This window comes from Ranitomeya imitator, chromosome 2 (assembly GCF_032444005.1).
Source record: "Ranitomeya imitator isolate aRanImi1 chromosome 2, aRanImi1.pri, whole genome shotgun sequence".
NCBI lineage: Eukaryota > Metazoa > Chordata > Amphibia > Anura > Dendrobatidae > Ranitomeya > Ranitomeya imitator.
Window position 1 is genome coordinate 719,656,179 of NC_091283.1, and position 10,703 is coordinate 719,666,881.

Genomic DNA, 10,703 nt, shown 5'->3' on the forward strand with positions numbered 1-10,703 from the left:
CCCCTGGGAACATCAAAGCATCATCGCAAAAACATTAGCGGCAGCAGCTGTAGTGTAAGTGGCATAAGTAATTGCTGTTAGTCGTTTCTTACATTTTTTAGAACAGCTCATGAACCAACACAACAGAATACAAGTCTTACACGTTGTGAAAAACTGGAGATGATGGTGCAGGAATATCTGGAGCTCAATGTCAATGCCATCAGGGAGGTTTCAACTCTTTTGTATTTTAATCTTCAAGAAATGGAAGAGTGACCTGAGCTTGCTTGTCACGCCTTGAAGGTTTTGTCATGCCCAGCAGCCAGTGTTCTGTCGAATTTGTCTTCAGAGCTGCTGGTGGTGTCCTGATGGATAAGCGCATCCGGCTGTCCCATGGAAATGTAGACCACCTAACTTTCATCAAAATAAACAAGTCATGGATCGCAGACTGGGCAGACTAGGCGATGGTGACGTTTTTAGTGTCATGCATTGATCTCACATTATTGCAGTCTGTATCACCTTTGTGGTGTCTTCTGTACCTGCTGTTGTTACTGCTGCTGATGTTACAAACAATTTTTTTTTAAGTCTGGAGACTCCAAGTTTGGTCTCCATCTGGTGGCTTGCCTGTGGTGTAAGATGTGTGAGAGGCCTATTGTAATATTTGTACTCTGTGGAAATTAATGCCACTTTATTGGTGTGTCACAAATTTTTTTTTAAATGCGGATATTCCGAGTTGGGTCTCCATCTGGTGGGTTGCCTGTAGTAGGAAGTGTGTCAGAGGCCTATTAAACTGTTTCTACTCTGTGGAAATTGATGCCACTTTAGTGGTGTGTGACAATAATGTTTTGAAAACTGGAGACTCCAAGCTGAGTCTACATTTGGAAAGATGCCTGTAGTAGAAGGTGTGTCAGAGGTCGATTATACTGTTCCTGCTCTGTGAAAATTGATGCCATTTTAGTGGTGTGTGACAATAATTTTTTGAAATGTGGAGACTCCAAGTTGGCTCTCCATTTGGTGGGTTGCCTGTGTAAGTAGGGCTCCCAGACAGGCAGGCCTGCATTTACGTTCAGTCAACCATCTGTGTTACGTTCCTTACATTTTTCTACCAATATTACCATATGAAACTGATGTTTGTGCCATCTGAGTGTGGCTGGAAAAAAAATTGGAGGTATTGCATGAGGTATAAGGGCTCCCAGCTAAGATGGCTTTCACCGCTCCATTAACCATCAGGTCCTCATTGAAACTTCAATTAAAACCTCTAAATGCTGGGTCAGGCCCTGATACCTTATGCATGGCCCATGGCTGACTCCTTCTATGCCATTATAAAAAATTCTACTGTGGGTCAGTTGATCAGTCAACAACCTATGTTACTTCCCTTACATTTTTCTACCAATAGTACTGTATGAAACTGATGCTTGTGCCATCTGAGTGTGACTGGGAAAAAAATTGGAAGTGTTGCATGAGGTATCAGGGCTCCCAGCTAAGGAGAATTTTACCACTCCCTTAACCACCAGGTCCTCATTGAAACTTCAATTCAAAGCTGGCTAGGCTAGACCCTGATACCCCATGCATGGATTATAGCTGACTGCTACTGTGCCATTTGCAAATTTCTACTGTGTGTTAATTAATGCCACTTTTCATGGTGTCTGCCCCTAATTTTAGCTGCTTGACACCCCTTAAGGTATTGCTTATACATTTTGTTTAGCCTTCTATTGAACCTAATGGGGTTCGGGTACATTCGTTGAACTGTTTGGCAAACATGTTCGTGAACGTCTAAACGTTCAACAAATTGAACCAAACCAAACCTTGAAAGGTCCACTCTTATCTATTCAGGACATAAAACTTAAATTGTCACTGATTAATGATACCTGCCTATTATAATATTAGGATTAGGTAGTATACTTTATATGTTTAAATTGATAGAACTATACTAAAAGAAATCTCACAATTGAGATTCTTTAATAAACCATCTATCATATTAATAAATATATAGAGCTAAGGAAACTACATGTTAAATAACCTAAAAAACCTCTGGCTGGCAGATTTTCAGTGTAATTTTAATTTTACTTGTATAATTCTATGAATTTTAATTAATATCTAATAACATTTAATTTTTATGAATCACTCCAATTTGATTAGTCTGTGAATAATAAATAATTTTGGCAATACTCTATAATCTATCAAGCTGGTGAATTAATATTACATTCTATTTTCACCTTCACATTATCTGCCGGCTCTGTCATTACAGAAGTTTTGTCATTTTTTTATCCATACATGAAATTAAATGATAAAACACTGTAGGCTATGAGCACACAGCAAATTTTAAATGTCAATGCAGCGACTCTGGCACAGGCATTCATTACTCTATTCTGCGAAGAATCAGCATGACACTTCTTTTAAAGTAGTTTTCCACTACTCAGACAACTCCGTCTCAATTAGTATATTTGCCCCAGTAAAATAACAACGCTCATACTCACCTCCAGAGTCGGGGCAATTCCAGTGGTGTCGGCATTTCCCCTCCTGGGGATCACATGACATTGTTAAGTCACATAAGGACTGCATGAAAATCAGTGCTGGCTTCAATGCATCTGCCTTTAGACATTTTAGACAACAAGAGGATGTCTGCAGCTAGCCGCAGCTCTACCTTCCTCTGGATGTCTGATTTGTCCGAAAGTGGGGAGAGTGAAGACAGCACTGATTGAGGGCAGGGTTCACATGACATAACAACCTCATGTGATCCCTGAGAGATCACCAGCAGTAGAAGTGAATGGTTTAAACATGCTGATTAAGATGGGATTGTCCGTGTAGTGGACGACCCCTTTAACTGCTTTATGGTTTCTGAACCATGAAGTAGATAAAAGAAGTGGAAAAAGTCAGAACAAGTCGTTTTGACATGCTGTGTATTATGTTCATTTTATGGGGCTTAAGTTAGACCTTTTTTAGGCTACTTCATACCCGAACACTCAACAAACACTGATGAAACAAGGATGAAAAACACTGATGACACTTGGACAATTTTTTGCATATGTGAAAAGTCACATCTGAATACAATACACGTCTTGTATGGAATCTTGTATACCTTTATTATATGCTAGCTGTTATACAAGACTACTGGAACGTTGTACAAAACGGAGGGAACAATCTTCAGCCATGGAGGCAGGGTCTTCGGGTGTTTGATTCACCCTTTCCTTACCCGCTGGCTGCATGCTGGCTGCAATATTGGATTTAAGTTCATTCTCTATCCTCCATAGTACACGCCTGCGCAAGGCAAGATTGAACCTTGTGCAGGCATGTACTACGGAGGACAGATAATAAACTTCAATCCAATATTGCAGCCAGCATGCAGCCAGCGGGTAAGGAAAGGGTGAATCAAAAACCCAAAAACCCCGCCTCCATGGCTGAAGATTGTTCCCTCCAAATTCAGGTGACAGTGTCCCTTTAAGCTACTGCAATGTCCTGCACATGGCATAAGTGACATAGTTATCAGAAGAAATGTACGACATTTCAAATTGAAGGTATCTGTTAAAATTATTATTATTATTATTATTATTATTGCAACTACTACATACTGGGATAGGATCTTGGAGATGGGAATACTCTTTTGAGTATGTTTACACTAAAAAAGCTTTGCATTGCATATGAGAAGCATTTGATCTTTGACATTTTTATTTCTTAAAAGTATTGTTTTTGATTAGAAAAAAAAGTCTGCTTTTTTTCTTAGAAAGGACTGTTTATCTGTCCATTGGTTGTTATTTTTCATCTTACCTACATCAATGCTTTAAAAGGAACTTGAGAAAATGTTACTATCCTACAGATCTCTATTCCCCTCTGTAGCGTTCCGGTTTCAGTCACGGGAGTGTCGCCAATGCGGGTTCAATCATTATTTTAAGTGGTGGCTGTAACCTCGCCCCAACACCAACTGACAGCCCGCCCCAATGCAGACTCAGCTTTCAGTCACTGTGTGGGGCGCAGTTACTGCCGCTGTTCTGTATACTCTGAGTATTTACAGTACCCATGCCAGCGCCAACCCCGTGGCTGAATCCGGAGTGCTGCCAGGAGGCTTACAATTGATTTTTCCCCAGTAGCAGTCGCATAAGTGGGGGCATCGGGCATGTTAACAATGATGTTAACTTGCAGATTAACCCCATATCATTTGAGGCTGCCACTCAATGTGAGAGCACATGATGGAACGCACTATTGTTCCATTATATTTGAAGACGGCGCCGCTGTCCAGTATCTTTTAAGGTAGATGGGTTGCCTTTTTAGCTTACTGTAATTGCGCACGTTGGAACACAGTGCGTGTCACCACAGAGTGCCACCCCCAGTATCCTCCCCAGGCCGTGACACGTGTGCGTGTCAAGCGCCGGAAGTCTGGTGACGTGACCGGACTTGCGATACGTCACCCTCCGGCCAGGAGGGACACCGATTATGGTGGTAAATGTTATTTAAACAGGAAAGCGGATAGGCAGGTAACCCTTCATTGTGAGCGGTCAGGATGGGGTGAGGCTCACTGTAGCAGCCTCCCGTCAGGAGAAGCCCCTTTTGGTCCCCTGAAGAAACCTGGCTTATTATCCTGAGGGAAACACGTCAGGATGGGCAATTGATTGGATAAGTACAATTTGTACTATTATTTTCTGTGACCACGATCAATCTATGGATCTATTGCTTTCCTGCATTATTTCTAAATGTAATATATGACTAAGGAATATATCATCTGTGGAGCATACTGGTACTATTTGTTTTTTTCAGATATATTGCAGCCGCTGAGTTTTGGTAGCGGGTTATGGTTGTGTCAGACTGAAAATTAACTCTTTAAGAAATTAACCTTGATTAACCCAGAGGAACATGTTTCCTCCCTTTTTGTTCCAGAAAGGTGCTCACAGATGTATCTCTGTGAAAATTTGAGGGGAACATATGTATTTTTAGTGCTCTGGAACATATTTAGTCTGTATGCACACTGTGGGTGCTAAGAAAATATGAGTAGCCATAAGAAATGGCATAAGTAGTAATTATTTTTTGAACTTATACTCTTGCTTACAGCTGCACATTAGTTGTAAGGCATCAGGATCTATATAACTAAGAATCCCAAAATAAATTGGTATGTTAAACAATCAAGAATATACCTATGCAGGTGTTATTGATTAAGCACTTTAAGCACATTAGCACTTTAGATATACTGGTGTTGGTGATGGTGTTTCTTTATTAGTCCTTCTTAGGGTCTTAAGGGAGAGCCGTCGTTGAGTGGGGGCGTCATGTTGAACTTAGGGTGCCAACCTTCGCGGTAAGGTAGAGTACCTCTATTCTTTTTAGTGTTAAGATTATATTGTTATGATTAACCGTCGTCTCCTGACCCTTGCTTAGGTTAATTTTTACCTATGAGTATTAAAAGTTAAATTTTAGGGGTATGTTTTTTGGTTCTTTTTGGTTGATAAATCTATTTATACTCCTTTTCTCAATATATTGGTTATTCGCTAGAAAAGCTTTGCATTGCATATGAGAAGCATTTGATCTTTGACATTTTTATTTCTTAAAAGTATTGTTTTTGATTAGAAAAACATGTCTGCTTTTTTTTTTCTTAGAAAGGACCGTTCATCTGTCCGTTTGTTGTTATTTTTTATCTTACCTACATCGATGCTGTAAAAAGAACTTGAAAAAAAATTACTATCCTACAGAACTTTATTCCCCTTTGCAGCGTTCAGTTTTTAGTCACGGGAGTGTCGCCAATGCGGGTTCAATCATTATTTTGAGTATGCAGAGTGGTGGCTGTAACCTCGCCCCCAACACCGACTGACAGCCCACCCTAATGCAGACTCAGCTTTCAGTCACTATGGGGGGCACAGTTACTGCCGCTGCTATGTATACTCTGAGTATTTACAGAACCCATGCCAGCGCCAACCCCGAGGCTGAATCCGGAGTGCTGCCAGGAGGCTTACAATTGATTTTCTCCAAGTAGCGGTCGCATTAATGGGGGCATCGGGCATGTTAACAATGACGTTGCATGTAGAGGAGCTGCAGAGACACCATCACGTGTTTCTCAACACAGGCAGTGAATAGCCAGGCCTTTCCCCGGGAAGGAACAACCAAGGGAAGGGCAGCATCCAATAAAGGAAAGCATCCAATAAAGGAAAACCACCTATGCCAAGCATGGTATCCATCCACAGACAGCTGTTTCAGGGTTTTTGCCCCTCATCAGTGTGGACTAGGAAACTGGCTATCAGGAGCAGTGCCTAGTAGAAAGTCTATAAAGGCACGGATGATTGACGTTAACTTGCAGATTAACTCCATATCTGCAGGTCAATAGCATATTTTTCTAAGGACTGGTTCACTATAATAAAAGATTTTTAATGCATAAAAAATGAATACATAAACCATATGTTAATAACAGCATTTTATTGAATAACAGAACAGATGAGTAAACAGCAAGTTAAAGCGACGGTCAGGATTCAGAAGTTTATTAGGACAATTTGTAATACATTTGCAGAAAGATGGGGAACGATGCAAGGAATGCACTCAGAGTAGATGAAACTAAATAAATGATTTAACTGGACAATAGGCACACTGAGGGACCTTAATGTTGGATTGCTTATTAAATGATTTATTCAATTTTATCTACTCTGAGTGCCAAGTTTTCATATGTATCATTAAAGGGGTGTAGATGCTACTTGCGCACCATTATACAGTAGTGCCATGGTCATCTCTATGATGCAAGGAACACAGGTGTCAAATCTTCATTTATTGCAATAAAAATTCCCTTGACCTTGGCAGGGATCAGGACAGCAGGGATCAGGACAGCAGGGAGGTGGACAGCAGGGGTTGCAGGGATCTGATGAAAAAGTGAATATATACCAGTTACTCATCTATTTTGAAGAATAACTAAACCCCTTTATCATTTTTTTTTATATTTGAGTGCCCATTAACTTCAAGTAAATAAGTGAAAAAAAAAGCTTGAGTGGTGCGCAGCTCCAGCTATAGAGGCCTAAAGCTTCTGCCTGAGCCCACACACAGCAGGAAATGCACACAATAAAAGATCAATGCCTTCTACTGAATCCATCCGCTGCTCTGTGTGCGGGCTCAGGAAGGAGCTGTGTGCTTCTATCACCTGAGCTGCATACTTCTTGGGAGGTTTTTTTTTCAGCAATTAGTGCGGATCTTAGTTTTTCTTGATAATATATCCCAAATGCACTTCTACGAATCAACCCATATAAGGTAGCTTGTATACACTACAGTTTTGACCTGCGCATACAGGCATTAAATACCACATTATTTTTACCTTGCTTGGGGAATTGTCCACAACCTTGTTGATTGCTGTAGCCGGAGTACTGGGATCCAGATTGGCAAGCTAGAAAAGAGAAACATTCATTCTGTGTTCACTGCATTTTGAAACAATATCTGCAGAGTTATGTATGATTATGGTCGTATCGTTATTTATGTACAATGTCTGAGCACTATGGAGCTGTGCTGGAACCTGTTGAAGTCTATAGGATGCTGTTGTACCGCCTATGCAGGACAGGTGTCGGAGTGATATACTAGTCAGTGTTTGTGGATTACTTCTTGGAAAACACTATTCATTATTAAATTTAAGTACACAGAACATATCCCATTTCTTAGCCTAAATCATTTTACTGTATCAAAAAACATGTTCAACCACTCTTTTCAATAAAAACCTGTTTTAAATCAAGTGGTAAAGTAGGTAGCTGAATAGCATACAGCTGCAAATTATATATCAGGACATCTTTGTACAGGCTGAACGTAAGAGCATATGAAGTGTGCACTAAACCTAACCTTTAATATGACATGTTTTCAACAAGACATCTACGGCTATTTTTTACAGTTTTTAAATGCATTACTTTTTTACATTTTTTAATATCTTTGTTAAAATAATAGTATTGTAAAATACTGGAGCAAAGTTCTATAATACTACGGTAATTAATGTGTAAAGTTTACAAACAATACGCAAAAAGCAAAGCAGAAAAAGAGTAACTTACGGTCTTGGCAAGGATTTACACAGACAGGCACTTTTTGGCAGGGATCCTTGCACGGATTCTGGCACGAGCTCTTCTGGCAGTTTGGTCCTCCTTTGATTCCAGACATGATTGATTTCTTGTCTTAGTTCTGAACTTCTCAGAGACTCAAAGTTATATTTTGATGATGGCATTGAGACTGATCCTTATATATCTGGACATAGTGAGAATTGGGACATATTTTCTCATCAGCTGGTGATAAGGCATTTAATAGGATGAGTAAGTATATAATGATTTAATATTCTAAAGGAGATTAAACATTAATTATGAAGAGTAAGCCACCCAACACATTAGGATATTTACTGCAGTAAATTACATGACGTAGTATTCACCATCATTTCTTTTTATTGTTCTGTTCTAAAATGGACATTTTTAAGGTCGATGAGTATGGGGCACAATGTTGTTAAACTGACGTGCCCACATTGTAAAATCTATTTATGATATGAGGAAAAATGTGCAGGCAAAAAGAGTTTATTAATTGTTCCATTAAAAAGTAACTAGTAAAACTGATGCGCTATGCATCATTGTACAATTAATCATGATGGCCATGTGCCACCTTTTTGACAACGGTTTTTAATGTGCTTAGTTCTGCAATGCTGTGAACACAAAGGTCTTCATGGAAAAGTGCACAAAATAGATGAGTCCACAGTAGGAAAAACATAAATATTGTTTTTCATTTCAGTCTTGATAATCTCAGTACAGACATCTCTCCATGAGTCTATTATCTAGCTCTCTCAGTATCAGTGATCTTCCTACTAGACAAGTAACATTTTCAGGTCTGTTTGACCTTTTTATGTGGGGCTGGTATGATCTATCATGTTCACAGATCATTATTATTTGAATATTTCAAATATGTGTCCAGACTTAGAGATGTGGTGACTAAATACAACAAGGAAGAAAATAGAATAAAAGCACAATAATCAATCAAAAATGAATGCTCAATTGTATATTTATACCACTACATGTCCAGACCAAAAAAGGCTATCAAACTAATTTTACAACATAAAATTTTATCTGCACTTTTTATTAATATAATATTATATGACAGCCCGCTGACTAACATTTATATCTCATGTCATTAGATGACTCAAATATTTTAGTTATTCACTAAGCTGTCCCTGGGAATATCTGGATCCTGACAAAGGCCGCTGCTCCATCTCACTAATCGCATGTTTTCCTGACAAAGTCTATCAGCTCTCTCTGTGCCACTCTAGCATCAGCCAGACCTTGTCTAGCCTGAAGTCCTCCCTCTGCGCACCCCAGTACCTTAAGTCTCTGTGAAATTGATGGCCTGTCTCACATATCACCTCCGATCACAATCCCAGGCTCGAATCTCTGGCTGGATGTCTTCAGGGCTCTTCGGTGCTTGACCGCCGATGAATGTCTCTTTGGTTCGTAACATTGGAGGCAGGTTCTTGGCTGCTGACTGTCATCATGTTGGTCGGTGCTTGACCATAAACAAGTGGAGTCTGGACTTTGACTGGCGTAGCTCTGGTCTTCGATGCTTGATCGTCATCTGAGTCTGGGCATTGCTGGTACACACTGCTGCAACCAACTGTCTCAGATGCTGGAGCTTCAGCAGGAGAAACTGTCACTTCCCTTGGCACCAAATTTCCTCTATTTTTGGCAAGTTGGCCTTTTGAATTTAAGTCTTCGTCACTGTCACCTGACCCAAAGCACTGGCTAATTCAGTCCACCCTCAACTTCTCTCCTTCGGATCCGTTCTGCAGGGTTTTTTTCTGCCTGGAAGTCACACAGCATAAAAAAATGATTTTGAACCATTATAGTAACAGCCCTTGTGAGGGCTAAGTCTGTGCTTCATAATTGTATCAGATACATTCTGCATTTAGCCAAGGGAAGTATAGCTGCAGGAGCAAGGAGAGTGGCAGAATTCAGTCTCTTTATCCCCATGCTCCGTTCTTCTAAATTATAATGAGAAACGTGTTCCTGCACTATGATATATATATAGTTACATAATGGTGATCATGCAGAGAATCTTTGCCAACAGTTTCTATGCTGAAAGCTTGGCTTCACTGACAGCCAAACTCCTGCAGCAACAGCCAGTTGTATAACATGTCCAAGTCTCATAAAGGGACTAAGTAAAAAAAGTTAAGAAAAAATTATAAAACTAAAGAATGAGCGAACATGCTCAATGATACTTGGATATTACTCGAGTATCTGGATGCACGGATGTGCTCGGCACTCGGCAATCATTAGCTAATGCTCCAATTTGAAACTTAAATCTCCACCTTGTATGTTTGGCACTTGTCACATAGCCAATAATCATGCGGGAATTAACAGCGAGTCATTGTAATGCCATAGCCATAATGGTAGTGGCATTACTGTGATTGGCAGGCAGTATGACGTAATCAGAGGTTATAAAAGGACAGGCACTGCGATGCTCGGTACATGATGCCATTGGACAGCTCAGGGACAGTTCTTATTGGAGGGAGAGAGTGCTTGTCCTGGACTGTGTGTGGATAGTTGAATGAATCAAAGTCCTCTAGCATTGCTGGTACTGATTTTGAACCATTATTCTAACAGCCCTTGTGAGGGCTAAATCTGTGCTTTATAATGGTATCAGATACATTCTGCATTTAGCCAAGGGAAGTATAGCTGCAGGAACAAGGGGAGTGGCAGAATACAGTCACTAAGCAGGGCCTAGGGCTTTGCAGTCCACTGCTAAATGTATATCGGTTCAATGGG

The 10,703-nt window shown here is 40.1% G+C and overlaps 1 protein-coding gene across 1 annotated transcript in view; it reads right to left on the reverse strand.

Annotated features, from left to right (window-relative positions):
* LOC138666802 (small proline-rich protein 2H-like) overlaps nt 1-8,120 on the reverse strand; it is a 30,326-nt gene extending 22,206 nt beyond the window's left edge. Inside the window, exons 1-2 of the mRNA XM_069754976.1 lie at nt 7,962-8,120; nt 7,233-7,315 (exon numbers count right to left, since the gene is read on the reverse strand). Of these exons, the coding sequence (XP_069611077.1) occupies nt 7,233-7,315; nt 7,962-8,067 (189 nt within the window). The 5' untranslated portion in view covers nt 8,068-8,120. The remainder of the gene's footprint in view (nt 1-7,232; nt 7,316-7,961) is intronic.
* Between the last annotated feature and the right edge of the window lie 2,583 nt (nt 8,121-10,703).